Raw genomic sequence first — 19,178 nt, forward strand, 5'->3', positions numbered from 1 at the left:
CAGTGCTTTAAATACTTTAGTATATGCTTTGGTACATAATGTTTCAGTATACTCCCCAATGCATTAAGCATTAAATGAAAGGCTTTACTATATCACTCAATAAGTATATCACTTAAGCAGTGAGTAGGAAGCTTATTTGTGCCTGAAAAACTGAACAAAATGTTTCAGTACTCCATGGAACATTAAGTAGTGTCGCGGTATACAAGCAGTATATTCAAAGGTACATCGGGACAGAATGACAGGCTTGAGTATATATTCCGTATTATGTTAAACAGTGATTCATGGGCATCAATATATGCAGTGGAATGTATATAATAATAAGCTTTGTTACACTCCTCACGTGTTGAAACCCAATACCCTCTGTATAATAGACTCTAGAATACTCCTTGGTATATTCAACAGTGAATAAAAGAATTTAGTATAGTCATTACCTCAGAAAATATGTAGAATGGCTTTCAGTATACACCAAGATACATTAACAGTGAAACATAGATTTTAATATATTCCTGGATCCCTGAAACATTGACCAGAAATGAGCCATGACCAAGATATGAGCAAAATGCTCAGGAATGGGATTGAATACCCTCTACTTGTCCAAATGAATGCAGCTCCAACAACACTCTAAAGGTTCAACATCATCGAGGACAAAGCTGATTGTTGCCCCATTCCCCACCTTAAACATTCACTCACTCTACCACTGGCACAGCATGACTGCAGTGTGTACCATCTGTAAGATGCACTTCAGCAACATAAAGTTTCTTCAACAGCACTTTCCGAAACCGCACCTTCCACTATCTAGAAAGTCAACGGCAGCAGATGCATGGGAACACCATTACTTTGCATGTTCCCCTCCAAGCCACACAGCATTCCAACTTTGAACTTTTATCACCATTTCTTCATTGCCATTGGATCCAACTTCCAGATCACCCTTTCTGAGAGTTGTGTGGGTGTACTTATAGCACACAAACAGCAAAGCTCAAGAAGATGGTGCACCGCCACCTTCTCAAATGGGCAGTAAATGCTGGCCATGCTAGTGATGCTAACATCCCTTCAATCAATTAAAAACAGAAGGTTAACAGTAGTACTTCCTGGATTGCTTTTAGGATCACTGTTCCTTTTGATATAGATTAGTTACCTGGGCTTGGTTATACCGGGCATAATTTCAAAGTTTGCAGATGATACAAAGCTCAGAATTACAGACTTCAAGTTGCTACATGTGTCAACTGTGGTTCAGTTGGAAGCACTCTCATCGCTGGAGGTTGTGGGCTGCAGTCCCACTCCAGGACTTGAGCACATCAAGCTGATCCCGGCTGCACAGTTGGAGGTGCTGTCTTTTGGATGAGATGTCATGCCTACCCCTGTCAACTGAAAGGTCCCATAGTGCCATTCAGCAGGAGTGCAGTAAAGGTCGCCCTCAGTCAACAGCACAAGGACAGATTATCCAATCACATTGCTCCTTGTGGGGGCTGACGGTTCGCTCATTGGCTGCCATGTTTCATGTATCAGAACAGTGACTGCACACCAAAAGTATTTAATTGGCTGCCAAATGCTGTTTGACCTCCTGAAGTTGTGAAAGATGCGATATTAATGCAACTATTAGTTGTAGAACAGTGAAATGGGCAGATGATATTCAATGCAAAGAGTTGTGAAGCGATGCATTTTGGAAAGAAGAATGAGGTGGGACAATAATGTTACAATTTTTAAAGGGGTGCAGGAACAGAGAGACATGGGTGGCACACACATAAATCTTTCAATAAGGCAGGACCAAGCTGAGAAGGCTGTTAAAGAAAAATCCAGAATCCTTGGCTTTCTAAATAGAGGGATGGAATACAAAACAAGGAAGGTTTGCGAAACCTTCATAAAATAGTGGTTATATCAACAGGTTTTGCAAAGCGTGGGTCATGATGGGTGGGTATCAGGAGGGGGCAGAGCGTTCAGCCGCACCCTTCCCGCAGTGGTCCTAATCGTGAATCAGCACTCAACAGCCACTACCAGCTTTTACATCGAGAATGGGGGCCGCTGTCACCTTTTAAATGGAAATAAAGTAGGCTGTGTGCAGTCTCCCAGCCAGAAACAGCAGCAGAGAGCAGATCAGCACTCTGCATGCACACTTAACGACAAGCGTCCTCCAGGTACATGCTTTTGGCGCCAAATCATGGAGCAGTGTTGCTTCCATTTTCCAACTGCTGTCAAGTTAGGCAAGTAAAGTGAGAAGAACAATGGTTTTCTTAAAAGTAAGAGACAGCCAGAGACTCAAATAGGCAGTGTACCTATTGGACAGGATCACACAACAGCATCTGCTGGAGAGAGCTGCTCAGGAGAGTCCAGGGCAGGACAGAGCAGTGCTCATGTTATTCTGTACAGAGTTCCAGGGCCTCTGGTTAACAGTCTACAAAGAAGAAAAATAACTCGGGAACGAGGCAGTATAAAGATTATTCCTTGAGGTACTGTTTTATCAATTGTGCCAATGCAAATCAGGATGCAAATCCCATGTGTGTTATATGTAGGGAATTACTGGAAAATGAGTGGAGAAGTTTCAGATTTAGAAAGAGAAGTGGTGGGTGAAAAACTCCTTTTGATGTTGAGATCCCAGAGTCAATTACTAATTTAGAGCTGACTCCAAATTAAAAGACTCACTGCTGTAGTTGACCTGTAATACCGCATTAAAAAGATGGCAAACACCTATGAAGCTGTCAGAATTCTGGTCTAGCATCTCCCAGGAGTATCCAGTGCTGAGTAAAACAAGCATTTTGTTGCTATTGCCCTTCATGACGACCTACATGTGCACGGTTGGATTTTCCGTTTTCATAAAGATGAAGACGGAACAAAGGAACTGGCTGAAGTCTGCACATGATATGTGCATTACCCTCCCCTCCTGTGTACCTGATTCAAGTGTGATCGTGAGGACCAAGCATTAAAGGTAAGCGAATGTGGCGTGGGTCGCAAAGGTTGGTCGATTGGCAAAAGTGGATCGCGGGGATAAAAGCTTAAAAAACACTGATGTACAGCATTGATCGTCTTATTTAAGGAAAGATGTAAACGTGTTAGAAGTAGTTCAGAGGAACTTTACTGGACTAACATCAGGAATGGGTGGGTTGTCTTCTGAGGAAAGGTGGGAGAGGTTAGGTTTGTATCCACTAGAGTTTCGAAGGCCATGAAGCGACTTGATTGAAACCTTTACAATCTTGGGGAGTATTGACCGGGTGGATGTGGAGAAGATGTTTCCTCTTGTGGGAGAATATAGAATTTGGGGTCACTGTTTAAAAATAAGGGGTTGCTTAATTACAACGGAGATGAGGAGAAATTTTTTCTCTGAGGGTCAGGAGTCTTTGGAACTGACTTCCTCAAAAGGCAGTGGAAGCAGAGCCTTTGAATATTGTTAACATAGATCTTGATAGATTACTGATAAACAAAGGAATGTGGAGTGGAGAATCCATGAATCCCAACAGTGCAGAAGGAGGCTATTCAGCCCATTGAGTCTCACCGACCATCCAAAATCTACCTAGGCCCACTCCCCCGCCATATCCCTGTAAACCCTTGCATGATCTTTACCAATCCTCCTAACATGCACATCTTTCGATTGTGGGAGGAAACTGGAGCACCCGGAGGAAACCCACGCAGACATGGGGAGAAAGTGCAAACTCCACCCAAGGCTGGAGTTGAACCCGGGTCCCTGCCGCTGTGAGGCAACAGTGCCTACTACTGTGCCGCCATGCTGCCCAACCTCTGGAGGTTACAGGCAGACTTTATTGAATGGCGTAGCAGGATGGAGGGGTTGAGTGACCTACCCCTGATCCTAGTTTATATGTACGTATGTATTTGATAGCGGTGTTTAAAATCATGACGGATTTGCTGGAATAACTAAGGAGTTACGAATTCCAATGGAACCAGAGGATACAGTGTTAAGGTGACGGCAAAGGAACCAGAGGCAACATAAGGAAACATTGTTCAATGCAGCCGATTGTTCTGCTCTGCAAATCACACCCTGAACGTTTGATGGAAGCAGATTTAATAGGTGTACTCAAAACAATATTGATGGGAAAAAATGTACAGGGCTACGGGGAAAGAGCAGGGGGGAGGGGAGGGGTAAGAATAATTGGACAATTGAACTAAACAGCCAATGCAGGCTGGATGGATCGAGTGGCTTGCATTAGCAACTAAGAATGTTAAGAAATAGGATGAAAAGACCATTTGGCCAAGCCCAATGCAGCACCTCAATTTCCACCACAGGTAGGGCAAGAAGACAGGTACTGAATACACACCAACTGGAATGGGGATCAAGACAGATTCTCAGTAGCCATCCAGTCAACTGCCATACCCCCACCCCCGGCTTCCCAGGGTTGCTGTGGCATCAGGCACTTTTACACGTAGTCTCGAACTATGAACATGATGGCTGAGGCTCCAATTTCCTTTCTATCACAAGGCTGACCAGCAATTTTTCCCATTTCTACTGCCTGGTGTACATATTGGAAGGAATTACGCGTTGATACCCAAGCTTTTTGGCTGCGTTGTGAACACATCTTCCTTGACCATCAAGTCCTGGATTGGGACTCGAATCCTGAGGATGCTACCCACTGCGCTACAATACCAAATGGATTAACCATTTGAGGAAATCTAAATGCTTTGAATGAGTTTTTTGTATGGGAGTTTGCTCACTATGAAGTGTGTGAGTGAGAGCTGTATTAGATTGTTAGGAAGTATTTTCAATGCCACATAGCTCCTGTGATCCATGGTGGACACTGGGTGAATGGAAAATGAGGTGGCATGAGGGTATGAACAGGCAGATGCTGAGAGGTTGTTTCCCCTTGTGGGAGACTCTAGGACCAGAGAGCATAATCTCAGACTCAAAGGTCAGAGGATAGTGAATCTGTGGAATTCTTTACCCCAGGGAGCAGTAGAGGCTGGGTCATTAAAAATGTTCAAGATTGAGATAGACAGTCAGGGAATCACGGGTTAAGGCAGGAAATTGGAGTTGAGGCTCACTCATGATCTAATTGAATGGCAGACCAGACTAGATTGGCTTAATGGCCTATTTCTGCTCCGATGCCTTATGCTTTATGGGGGTATGAGGAGGTTTAGGGGTGGATATGTGAGTTGGCATGGGAATGGCATTCTGGGTAATTAAGGGGCATGGGAGGGGTGGGTGGCAGGTGAGGGGATGCTAGGGGTGCGGGCAAGAGGGCCCAACAGCATCAGAAACAACTGGAACAAAGCCCCAAAACCAGGTTGTACCTTCTAACAAACCTGCCTCTGACCGGACCTGCCCATATCTGTGTAGGATCTACTTCTGGGCCGGTTTAGCTTAATTGGCTGGACAGCTGTTTCGTGATGTGGAGCGAGGCCAGCAGCGTGGGTTCAATTCTCGTACCGGCCGAGGTTATTCATGAAGGCTCCGCCTTGCCCCTCGCCTCAGGTGTCGTGTCCTCAGATTAAATCACCACCAGTCAGCTCTTCCCCTCAAAGGGGAAAACAGCCTATGGTCATCTGGGACTATGGCCATTATACTTTTTACTTACTTTTGGGGTTGGCATCCCCAACTCGATCCTAGCCCTGCTTCCCCAGAGTGATAATTAATTCTAACAGGGCCTTTTAAACTGAGGTAGGTCTGCCAATTTCCTGAATTGTGCTGTTCATCACAGGGACAAAATCCAGCCTTTGTAGCCTCTCGCAACTTACTTTCTGCCTATTTTGCATTGTCAGCAGATTTGTCTACAATACACTCTAACTGTGATCTAACAGCTGCGTTGCACCTAGTGAGGATCCCTGTGGGCAGATTAGATTGTGGGAGAGACCCAAATCGGCCTCGGTGCCAGACGCCGAGTGGTTTGCGATTTAACCGGCCCTCACCCATTGCCAGGATCCGAATCCCGCCTAGATGAGGTGCAAAGTTAATCAAGGCCCGTTAAGGGCAATCTCCATCTCATTAGCGAGGTGGAAACCCAATCTAATGGCCTCCCGTGATCTAACCGGCTCCCCAGTGAGAGGTTACGTGGGCGGCGAATAGTCCTGGTTCACACAAACCAGGCGTCACGGCACCTGGGGTTCTCCCAAAGCCATTGGAGATTCCTGTATGGACAGGTGCACCCGGGCACCTTTGCACTGCCACAATGGCACCATGACACGTCACATTGGCACTGAACACTGGCACCTTGACACGCCACACTGGCACAGAACACTGGCACTGCCCAGGTGACACTGCCAGGGTGGCAGTGCCAAGGTGCCAGCGTTCCACTATGGCTCTGCTAAGGGCCGGGCCTCAGGGGGCCATGCCCATGAAAGGAGGGATCAGGCGATTTAAGGATGGGGGTCCTGGAAGGCGGTGGGCCTGACAGGGGGCATGGGAAGGTCTGAAAAGATCCTTAGCGACCCCATAGTGGCGTGTCCTCACTTGGGAGTGTGTGGGGTAATGCCCATGTGTATGGGGGCACCATGACCTCCCAGAAGAGGCTGTTCAGGAGTCTGAAGCATTAAGCTGTAATGCGGTTTTGGAATGGTGCAGCCTGAGTAAGAATGGTGCCTATTTGCTTTTAATTTTTAACTTACCCCTTAATTTATTTCATTTAGTTTAATTTGTTGGAGCTACCCAAATTAGTTCAAAGTCAAGAAACACACTTCTGATCTACGGGCACCCTGTGCGGAGAGGGGCTCAGAAGGAGGACCTCCTCGTGAACCTGCTCCTGGGCCTGGCAAAATGGGTCATTAATAGGTCCAGACAGCTGGCGATCGAGGGGGTCATCCAGCCCGACTGTCTGCCCCTCTCCCACGGCTTCATACGTGGCCAGGTGTCCCTGGAGAGGGAACGTGTGGTGTCCACAGGCACCATCGAGGTCTTACATGCCCAGTGGGCACCGAAGGGTCAGGGTGCTTTATCAATTCCTTTAAATACCTTTTAATTTGATGTTTTTTAAGTTTCAGTTGCTCTTTGGTTTTGTTTAGGGCACTGCTCCTTAATTTAGTTTAATTGTTTCGAACTAAAATAGTTCAAAGTCAGGGAATGGGCAGAAAACTCAGGTAAACACTTGGGTACCCAGGATCCAGAGGGAATGGGTTTGCTAATGTGCTGACCCCAGCACTTGCCATGGAGGATCCATTAGCTTCCAAGGTGGACAGCACCATCCAGAGGATCCTGCCCCTTAGGGATGGGCGACCATATACACCTCCTGTCAGACCCCCCAGTGATACTGAAGAAGGGATATAGGAGGGATATCCGACTTAGGTTCTTTACTCAGAGAGTGGTTAGGGTGTGGAATGGACTGCCTGCTGTGATAGTGGAGTCGGACACTTTAGGAACTTTCATTATTGGTTATTGGATAGACACATTGAGCACACCAGAATGGCAGGGAGTGGGATAGCTGGATCTTGGTTTTGGACAATGCTCGGCACAACATCGAGGGCCGAAGGGCCTGTTCTGTGTTGTACTGTTCTATGTTCTATAAATAATTGACATTTTTGCATTTCTGACCACTTTCTCAGAGGGCGTGAATTGAGTTGATTCCGATTATTTTATACACTGATTGATGACGCCTAGGTTTTGTCATTTTTGGAAATACAACATTCCATAAACAATAATTTGCCTCCTCCTCTGATATTGTTGGTATCAGTGATCAAATACTTTACATATTCTTTTTTTGTCAAATTGTTTCTAATTGTGGAGGGTGCTAATTTCAAATTCTATTCACATGAAATGATCTGACAACAATGGACTCTGAAATTGCATCCTGAGAATTCAAGTTTGCAGCAACCCTCTGTCAAGCCTAATCATGTTGCTATTTAGAAGCGAGATGCGGAAATGAGGAACACGGTTTCAACGTCTTTGATATCTGAATCAAATGATTGTCCTGGACCATAACCATCACTAGGCTGAAATTGAGAACGTCACATGTGAGCTCATGAGATTTATTTGTTTCAATGGAGCCCGATGCTCCCAGCACTTATGCTGGTGCGGTTTTGGTTAATTGTCTAATAATTTTGATTTAACATGAATGATGTATTCAAAAACAGGGATTGCGACTGATCGATTATTTTTAATGGACTAAAATGACTGTACAAATGTTACCCAGGTAACCCCTGCTGGAAAGGACAGGGAGAAACAGTGGGGGAGCGTGGAAAGAGGGTTCACATTCCCCGTGTACCTTAATGTTCTGGGTAGTTTGAGACTTTAGCTCAAAATGACTTGAAACAGCTTTTAGAGAACATGGGACATTATGTGGAAGGCGAAGGTTTCTTGCAAAGATGAAAGAATTATGGAATATGGGAACGTCACTCACTGATTGTTCTGCCAGATATTGGTTTGATTACTGGTGCTTACAACAGTGAAATAAAGTGGGCCATATAACCATGGTAACAGAACGATAGGAAAAGATTGAGAGGATCTAAGTGCATCTTTCCATCCCCACATTGTTATTTTGATGGCAGTTTAATGTACCATTCATTCTCTGCGATTTGGTGGTAGCATGCATAGAATGTAGAGTTCAAAGGCAGAGTTAGTACAAGAGATGGGTAAACTGTTGTATGTTGTACTCGAGTTTGATTATGCTGTATGATATACTGGTTTATTTGTGTTAGATTGTGTAAATTAGCTCATTAAAGACCCATATACATGTATTGGAATGGTAGATTGTGATGGAGCGAACAGTGCACACTGAATTGTGCAACATGGGTTTCTCATTAGAGACCTGAATCTGCAGTTGTTACAATCGATGTGTGCGTCCTCCAGTGTTTAAAGTAACAAAAGGAATTCAAACAAGCAGTTTGATGATAATGATGATAATCTGTTTGAGTGCTATTGATTGGGAGATAAGTATTGGCCAGGACACTGTGGATAACTTCCATATTGTCATCTTTTACATCCACCTTAGAGGGTTTACATGGCCTCAATATGAACAAACTCCTCATCCAGAAAGGCAGTGTAATATTCCCTCAGTAACAATGAAATTCTATGGTCAGGTCTCTGGAGTGGAACTTGAACCCACAACCTTTGGATTTGGAGGCAGAGTGCAATCTGCTGAGCTAAGGCTGGCACGGTGCTGTTGCTGGGGATGATGCAGTCAGCTGTGAGACTTCTAGTCCCAGAGCTGCTTGAGGTTGTCGTCCAAGCCTGAATGCAGTCTCCCCAAATAAAATTCAGCAAGCATCTACCAATCATGCTGCAGTTACTGGGGTAGCACAGTGTAGAAGCTCTGGCTGCGGCAATTACACCCACAGCACTGTGTAGAAGCACTGGCTCAGGCAAATACACCCACAGCACTGTGTAGAAGCACTGGCCACGGCAAATACACCCACAGCACTGTGTAGAAGCACTGGCCATGGCAAATACACTCGCAGCACTGTGTAGAAGCACTGGCTGCGGCAATTACACCCGCAGCACTGTGTAGAAGCACTGGCTGCGGCAAATACACCCGCAGAACTGTGTAGAAGCACTGGCTCAGGCAAATATACCCGCAGCACTGTGTAGAAGCACTGGCCACGGCAAATACACCCACAGCACTGTGTAGAAGCACTGGCTCAGGCAAATACACCCGCAGCACTGTGCAGAAGCAATGGCTCAGGCAAATATACCCGCAGCACTGTGTAGAAGCACTGGCTGCGGCAAATACACCCGCAGCACTGTGTAGAAGCACTGGCCACGGCAAATACACCCACAGCACTGTGTAGAAGCACTGGCTGTGGCAAATACACCCACAGCACTGTGTAGAAGCACTGGCCACGGCAAATACACCCACAGCACTGTGTAGAAGCACTGGCTGCGGCAAATACACCCCCAGCACTGTGTAGAAGCACTGGCCATGGCAAATACACCCGCAGCACTGTGTAGAAGCACTGGCTGCGGCAATTACACCCACAGCACTGTGTAGAAGCACTGGCTCAGGCAAATACACCCACAGCACTGTGTAGAAGCACTGGCCACGGCAAATACACCCACAGCACTGTGTAGAAGCACTGGCCATGGCAAATACACTCGCAGCACTGTGTAGAAGCACTGGCTGCGGCAATTACACCCGCAGCACTGTGTAGAAGCACTGGCTCAGGCAAATATACCCGCAGCACTGTGTAGAAGCAATGGCTGCGGCAAATACACCCGCAGCACTGTGTAGAAGCACTGGCTGCGGCAAATACACCCACAGCACTGTGTAGAAGCACTGGCCATGGCAAATACACCCGCAGCACTGTGTAGAAGCACTGGCTGCGGCAAATACACCCACAGCACTGTGTAGAAGCACTGGCTGTGGCAAATACACCCACAGCACTGTGTAGAAGCACTGGCCATGGCAAATATACCCGCAGCACTGTGTAGAAGCAATGGCTGTGGCAAATACACCCACAGCACTGTGTAGAAGCACTGGCTGTGGCAAATACACCCACAGCACTGTGTAGAAGCACTGGCCATGGCAAATATACCCGCAGCACTGTGTAGAAGCAATGGCTGTGGCAAATACACCCACAGCACTGTGTAGAAGCACTGGCTCAGGCAAATACACCCACAGCACTGTGTAGAAGCACTGGCCATGGCAAATACACCCACAGCACTGTGCAGAAGCACTGGCTGTGGCAAATACACCCACAGCACTGTGTAGAAGCACTGGCCATGGCAAATATACCCGCAGCACTGTGTAGAAGCAATGGCTGTGGCAAATACACCCACAGCACTGTGTAGAAGCACTGGCTCAGGCAAATACACCCACAGCACTGTGTAGAAGCACTGGCCATGGCAAATACACCCCCAGCACTGTGTAGAAGCACTGGCCATGGCAAATACACCCACAGCACTGTGTAGAAGCACTGGCCATGGCAAATACACCCACAGCACTGTGTAGAAGCACTGGCTCAGGCAAATATACCCGCAGCACTGTGTAGAAGCACTGGCTCAGGCAAATACACCCACAGCACTGTGTAGAAGCACTGGCTCAGGCAAATATACCCGCAGCACTGTGTAGAAGCACTGGCTGTGGCAATTACACCCACAGCACTGTGTAGAAGCACTGGCTGTGGCAATTACACCCACAGCACTGTGTAGAAGCACTGGCTGTGGCAATTACACCCACAGCACTGTGTAGAAGCACTGGCTGCAGCAAATACACCCGCAGCACTGTGTAGAAGCACTGGCCATGGCAAATACACCCACAGCACTGTGTAGAAGCACTGGCTCAGGCAAATACACCCACAGCACTGTGTAGAAGCTCTGGCTGTGGCAAATACACCCGCAGCACTGTGTAGACGCACTGGCTCAGGCAAAAACACCCACAGCACTGTGTAGAAGCTCTGGCTGCGGCAAATACACCTGCAGCACTGTGTAGAAGCTCTGGCTCAGGCAAATACACCTGCAGCACTGTGTAGAAGCACTGGCTGTGGCAAATACACCCGCAGCACTGTGTAGAAGCTCTGGCTGCGGCAATTACACCCACAGCACTGTGTAGAAGCTCTGGCTGTGGCAAATACACCCGCAGCACTGTGTAGAAGCTCTGGCTGCAGCAAATACACCCGCAGCACTGTGTAGAAGCACTGGCTCAGGCAAATACACCCGCAGCACTGTGTAGAAGCACTGGCTCAGGCAAATACACCCACAGCACTGTGTAGAAGCACTGGCTCAGGCAAATACACCCACAGCACTGTGTAGAAGCACTGGCTCAGGCAAATACACCCGCAGCACTGTGTAGAAGCACTGGCTCAGGCAAATACACCCACAGCACTGTGTAGAAGCACTGGCTCAGGCAAATACACCCCCAGCACTGTGTAGAAGCTCTGGCCCAGGCAAATACACTCGCAGCACTGTGTAGAAGCACTGGCCCAGGCAAATACACCCACAGCACTGTGTAGAAGCACTGGCCACGGCAAATACACCCGCAGCACTGTGTAGAAGCTCTGGCTACGGCAATTACACCCGCAGCACTGTGTAGAAGCTCTGGCTGCGGCAAATACACCCACAGCACTGTGTAGAAGCACTGGCTGTGGTAAATACACCCACAGCACTGTGTAGAAGCACTGGCTCAGGCAAATACACCCACAGCACTGTGTAGAAGCACTGGCTCAGGCAAATACACCCACAGCACTGTGTAGAAGCTCTGGCCACGGCAAATACACCCACAGCACTGTGTAGAAGCACTGGCTCAGGCAAATACACCTGCAGCACTGTGTAGAAGCACTGGCTCAGGCAAATACACCCGCAGCACTGTGTAGAAGCACTGGCTGCGGCAAATACACCCGCAGCACTGTGTAGAAGCACTGGCCATGGCAAATACACCCGCAGCACTGTGTAGAAGCACTGGCTGTGGCAAATACACCTGCAGCACTGTGTAGAAGCACTGGCTGCGGCAAATACACCCGCAGCACTGTGTAGAAGCACTGGCTCAGGCAAATACACCCGCAGCACTGTGTAGAAGCACTGGCTGCGGCAAATACACCCGCAGCACTGTGTAGAAGCACTGGCTGCGGCAAATACACCCGCAGCACTGTGTAGAAGCTCTGGCTGTGGCAAATACACCCACAGCACTGTGTAGAAGCTCTGGCTGCGGCAAATACACCCACAGCACTGTGTAGAAGCACTGGCTGTGGCAAATACACCCGCAGCACTGTGTAGAAGCAATGGCTGCGGCAAATACACCCACAGCACTGTGTAGAAGCTCTGGCTGTGGCAATTACACCCGCAGCACTGTGTAGAAGCTCTGGCTGTGGCAAATACACCCACAGCACTGTGTAGAAGCTCTGGCTGCGGCAATTACACCCACAGCACTGTGTAGAAGCTCTGGCTGTGGCAAATACACCCACAGCACTGTGTAGAAGCTCTGGCCACGGCAATTACACCCAGAGCACTGTGTAGAAGCACTGGCTGCGGCAAATACACCTGCAGCACTGTGTAGAAGCACTGGCCCAGGCAAATACACCCACAGCACTGTGTAGAAGCAATGGCCACGGCAAATACACCCGCAGCACTGTGTAGAAGCACTGGCTCAGGCAAATACACCCGCAGCACTGTGTAGAAGCACTGGCTCAGGCAAATACACCCACAGCACTGTGTAGAAGCACTGGCTGCAGCAAATACACCCACAGCACTGTGTAGAAGCAATGGCTCAGGCAAATACACCCACAGCACTGTGTAGAAGCTCTGGCTGCGGCAAATACACCCGCAGCACTGTGTAGAAGCACTGGCTCAGGCAAATATACCCGCAGCACTGTGTAGAAGCTCTGGCTGCGGCAATTACACCCACAGCACTGTGTAGAAGCAATGGCTCAGGCAAATACACCCACAGCACTGTGTAGAAGCACTGGCTGTGGCAAATACACCCGCAGCACTGTGTAGGAGCACTGGCTCAGGCAAATACACCCACAGCACTGTGTAGAAGCACTGGCCACGGCCAATACACCCGCACCACTGTGTAGAAGCACTGGCTGCGGCAAATACACCCGCAGCACTGTGTAGAAGCACTGGCCACGGCAAATACACCCGCAGCACTGTGTAGAAGCACTGGCTGCGGCAAATACACCCGCAGCACTGTGTAGAAGCACTGGCTGCGGCAAATACACCCACAGCACTGTGTAGAAGCACTGGCTCAGGCAAATACACCCACAGCACTGTGTAGAAGCACTGGCTGCGGCAAATACACCCGCAGCACTGTGTAGAAGCACTGGCTGCGGCAAATACACCCGCAGCACTGTGTAGAAGCACTGGCTCAGGCAAATATACCCGCAGCACTGTGTAGAAGCACTGGCTCAGGCAAATACACCCACAGCACTGTGTAGAAGCACTGGCTCAGGCAAATACACCCGCAGCACTGTGTAGAAGCACTGGCTCAGGCAAATACACCCGCAGCACTGTATAGAAGCACTGGCCCAGGCAAATATACCCGCAGCACTGTGTAGAAGCACTGGCTCAGGCAAATACACCCACAGCACTGTGTAGAAGCACTGGCTCAGGCAAATACACCCGCAGCACTGTGTAGAAGCACTGGCCACGGCCAATACACCCGCAGCACTGTGTAGAAGCTCTGGCTGCGGCAAATACACCCGCAGCACTGTGTAGAAGCACTGGCTCAGGCAAATATACCCGCAGCACTGTGTAGAAGCACTGGCTGTGGCAAATACACTCGCAGCACTGTGTAGAAGCACTGGCTCAGGCAAATACACCCGCAGCACTGTGTAGAAGCACTGGCTGCGGCAAATACACCCGCAGCACTGTGTAGAAGCTCTGGCTCAGGCAAATACACCCACAGCACTGTGTAGAAGCACTGGCCACGGCAAATATACCCGCAGCACTGTGTAGAAGCACTGGCTGCGGCAATTACACCCACAGCACTGTGTAGAAGCACTGGCTGCGGCAATTACACCCGCAGCACTGTGTAGAAGCACTGGCTCAGGCAAATACACCCGCAGCACTGTGTAGAAGCACTGGCTCAGGCAAATACACCCGCAGCACTGTGTAGAAGCACTGGCTGCGGCAAATACACCCGCAGCACTGTGTAGAAGCTCTGGCTGCGGCAAATACACCCGCAGCACTGTGTAGAAGCACTGGCTCAGGCAAATACACCCACAGCACTGTGTAGAAGCACTGGCCACGGCAAATACACCCGCAGCACTGTGTAGAAGCTCTGGCCACGGCAAATACACCCGCAGCACTGTGTAGAAGCACTGGCTCAGGCAAATACACCCACAGCACTGTGTAGAAGCACTGGCCACGGCAAATACACCCGCAGCACTGTGTAGAAGCACTGGCTGCGGCAATTACACCCGCAGCACTGTGTAGAAGCACTGGCCACGGCAAATACACCCGCAGCACTGTGTAGAAGCACTGGCTGCGGCAAATACACCCGCAGCACTGTGTAGAAGCTCTGGTTGTGGCAAATACACCCACAGCACTGTGTAGAAGCACTGGCCCAGGCAAATATACCCGCAGCACTGTGTAGAAGCACTGGTTCAGGCAAATACACCCACAGCACTGTGTAGAAGGAATGGCCACGGCAAATACACCCGCAGCACTGTGTAGAAGGAATGGCCACGGCAAATACACCCACAGCACAGGTAGCAGGTACATTGTAAACAGGCACTTGGTGCTACAGAACTTGCACGTTGCTGAAAAGAGAGACATGCTGTCGAAGCTTTTTGTCTGACACTCATCATCAGAATAAGGGGGTATGACCTGGGAGCTTGGTGGGGCCTATCATTCCTCTACGGCAACGCTTCAGCCAATCAGGGTTGACTTGCCAACCAATCGTTAAATTATTTCACGGGATGTGGATATCGCGGGCCAGACCAGCATTCGTTGTCCATCTTTAATTACCCTGAATTGAAGGGCTATTTCCGGGGGCAACCACACTGCTATCGGTCTGGAGTCACAAGTGGGCCACACCGATCAGGATGGAAGATTTCCTTCCCTCAAGGACTCAATTAATTGGCACATGGAAAATAATACATTAATATAGAAACCCTGCTGTCAACGGGATTTCTTGTTGTTTCACCCTCTGCCGCCAGGGATTCTGAAGGGGGGTCTCCGGCAGAGGAAGATCTATACAGCAGGGGCTGCCGGAATATTTCAGCCAATCTTTCAAAAGACACTTTACAAAGTCCCACCTAACGGACCTGTGAACAATATTGAAGGATAAAATGGGCAGCGGCAAGATTGATACAAAATCTGTTAAGGTACAGAAAGCAGAGAGCCACTGGCAATGGTTGAATTTCAAAGTGGAGGGGTCAATATTCGGACTATTGCTCATTTTGACATAAATGGACTTGGGTGTACTGGACTTACTTTCAACATTTGCAGATGCAGAACAGTGAGAAATGCTGTAAACACAGAGGCGGACATTAACAGACATACACAGAAAGGTGAAATGGGCAGACTTATGGCAGACGAAACTTAATGCAGAGAAATGGGTCGGGATACACTTCGGAAGGAAGAATGAGGAGATGCAATTTAAACTCAGTGGTATGCTTTTAAAGGAGGTGCAGGAACAGAGAGACCTGGGAGTGCGCGTGCTCATGTTTGAATGTGAGGCTGCAGCATGCGGAATCCCTGACTTCATTCAGAGAGGAATTGAGTACAGAAGATATACTCCACTTTCATAAAACACTGAGCTGGAATATAGTGTTTAATTCTAGGTGCCACATTTTAAGATGGATGTCAAGTCCTCGGAGAGGAGGTTTATGAGAATGATAACAGATATGCAGGACTTTGGTATTTGGAGAGTCTGGAGAAGCTGTCCTCATTCTCATTAGAGCCAAGAGGATTAAGGCAGATTTAATAGACTTCTTCAAAATTAGGAATGGCTTTAATAGAGTGAATAAGGAGAAGTAGTTTGCCTGGACGAAAACAGTGGTAACTCAAAGGCACAAGGTTAAAGTAATTGGCTCGAGAACCAGAGGCAAAATGAGGCGTAATTTATTTATGCAGCAAATTATTGTGATCTGATTTCAGTGCCTGGGAAGATGGTGGCAATGGAATCTGCAGTAACTTTCAAAAGGAAGTTGTATAAACTCCTGAACAAGATATATTTGCAGGGCACGGGGAAAGAGAGGGGAAGTGGGACCTGTTCATTCAGACATTCACAAAGGGTCAGAAGACCTCTTTCTGTGTTGTACAATTCTGATTCTATATCCAATGCATGTTTGATACTATGGAGTTCACAGACAATACTAGGCACAGTGATATTCGAAAATGCTGGTGCCAACAAGTCGAGAAACATGCAAATGGAAGTTTAGAACACATTGGCTGCATTATTCATCAGTAATGCTTCCCCAGACTGGGTGAAGGCAGCAGCAGCCTGGTGAGGTCCCCTGAAATCAATCTCAGGAAACCGGACGCAGTGTAAAACGGGCAGTACGTTTTCTCTCTTGCCCTTTTCCAGACCAGTTTCACCCTCATAACTTGGGGTTGATTTAACCCCAACCTAGCCTAGCAGGAGTGTGCTGCGATACGGCCATCCCTCATCCCGATTCACACTTTGCTCGGAGTTATGGAAAGTCAGATCAGATGCTTGGTCCAATTCCCTCAGTTCCCCGCTGGTTCGGATTAACCCCATATTCCCTACCACCCACACACACACATACGTACACAGATGCACACTCATGCACACATTCACACACATACATGCATACAGACACAGATGCACACTCATGCACACATTCACACATGCACACACATACATGCATGCACACATACACGCATACACACACATCCACCCATAAATACACATGTGCACGCACACAAACACATGCATGCACACGCACACACATACATGCACGCATACATATAAACATACGTACAAAGCACTACAAGATCAGCCACCAATCATCAAAAGCTGTGCACAAGATGATTGCTTTACAATCTGAGCCACTCGCATGCCTTGCAACACCATAGAAACCTGCTCCAACTTTCACTCAAATTCAATAATTGTTTTGTTTTGAAGTGCTTCGTTATTTATATACACGTTAACCGTGGACCGTAAAATGGGTATATGCAGCAAAAACACGGTAGCCCTCCAAGCGGACTGTGTGCCCTACACTAACTCTATGCATTTTACGGTCTCGGAATGGTGTATATAATGTTTTCTGGAAATAGATCAGTGATCGTACAAGTACATCGCTGTTCCATTTCCACCCCCTGATAGAAAAACAGGGTCTTTTTTTAATTGAAATCCTTTATCCCCTTTTGGACCAGAGATTTTTTTTTTGGAATAAAAAGAGAATAAAAAGGGTCTATTAAAAAAAAGCGAATAGAGATATATGCACCATGGCATCAGATTGGGACCGAAAATGCACAAAGGTGAAGGTTTAAAAGACCAACCTTGGCGAAATATCGCATCCTTGCTGCATAAAGGCGCCCAGAGAGAACCAGAGACTGTTAAATATTCCAAACTCGTTGGTCTGGTCGAGACTTTGGGCATCGGCTCCTTCTTCGTACTCCTCCGTTTGCCACTCATACGGGCTGAATCTGCTAACCAGGAACAGGACCACACTCACGCCAATGTAGGCAAACACAATGCACATCCAGATCTCGTACGCCAAGGGGTCCAGGAAGGAGAAAACCCCTGGCTTGGACTTCTGGGGCTTTTTAATCATGATGGAGATCCCCAAACTCATGAAGGGTTTGGAAAAGTCAATGACCTCCTCCCGCACCAAAGTGATGGTCAATGGGGCCACTGCGATATCAGCTTTCTGGAAGACAAAATAGGTCAGAATTAAGTGTCATCCCACCGCCCAGATACCACATTCACTTATACCTTCTGACACCACGGAAATCGGTCTGCGCTGTTGGCCAATACCCACGACCATAAGACATAGGAGCAGATTTAGGCCATTCAGCCCATCGAGTCTGCTCCGCCATTCAATCATGGCTGATATTTTCTCATCCCCATTCTCCTACCTTCTCCCCATAACCCCTGACCCCCACAAAACAAGGTCAAGCAAACCAGGCTACTTGGCTCTTTATCTCATTGCTTCTTGTTGGAGCTTGCTGTGCACACATTAGTTGCTGTGTTCACAATAATGAATACACGTGAAGAGTACCTAGCTGTGGTACAATTCGGGTGGATGTGAAACTGTGAAAGGCACCATAGAAATGCACGTTCTCCTTTCTATTTCATCTCAGAATTTTTCCTGTCGGCAGAGAGAAAGACTCCAGGGAGTCTCTGATCTGCACTTCTTCCAATCGCCATGGTAAACCTCTCATCTACCCGAGAAGGCAGATGAGACTTTGCTTTATGGTGAAAGGTGACAATTCCAACAGTGCAGCACTCCCTCAATACTGACAGTCTGACAGTGCAGCCTTCCTTCAGTACTGCCCCCCTGACAGTGCAGCACTTCCCCAGTACTGACCCTCAGACAGTGCAGCACTCCCTCAGTACTGACCCTCTGACACTGCAGCCTTCCATCAGTACTGCCCCCGACAGTGCAGCACTCCCCCAGTACTGACACTTTGACAGTGCAGCACTCCCTCAGTACTGACCCTCAGACAGTGCAGCACTCCCTCAGTACTGCCCCTCTGACAGTGCAGCATTCCCTCAGTATTGACCCTCAGACAGTGCTGCACTCCCTCAGTACTGACCCTCTGACAGTGCAGCACTCCCTCAGTACTGACCCTCTGACAGTACAGCACTCCCTCCGTACTGACCCTCTGACAGTACAGCACTCCCTCAGTACTGACCCACTGACAGTGCAGCACTCCCTCGATACTGTCCCTCTGACAGTGCAGC

The 19,178-nt window shown here is 48.2% G+C and overlaps 1 protein-coding gene across 5 annotated transcripts in view; it reads right to left on the bottom strand.

Moving 5' to 3' along the window:
• gria1a (glutamate receptor, ionotropic, AMPA 1a) overlaps window positions 1-19,178 on the bottom strand; it is a 243,974-nt gene that overhangs the window by 78,264 nt on the left and 146,532 nt on the right. For all 5 annotated transcript variants that reach the window (XM_038796182.1, XM_038796180.1, XM_038796179.1 and 2 more), the window contains exon 11: window positions 17,771-18,141. In XM_038796182.1, coding sequence (XP_038652110.1) covers window positions 17,771-18,141 — 371 coding nt within the window. The remainder of the gene's footprint in view (window positions 1-17,770; window positions 18,142-19,178) is intronic.

Source organism: Scyliorhinus canicula, chromosome 4, assembly GCF_902713615.1.
Source record: "Scyliorhinus canicula chromosome 4, sScyCan1.1, whole genome shotgun sequence".
Classification (NCBI taxonomy): Eukaryota; Metazoa; Chordata; class Chondrichthyes; order Carcharhiniformes; family Scyliorhinidae; genus Scyliorhinus; species Scyliorhinus canicula.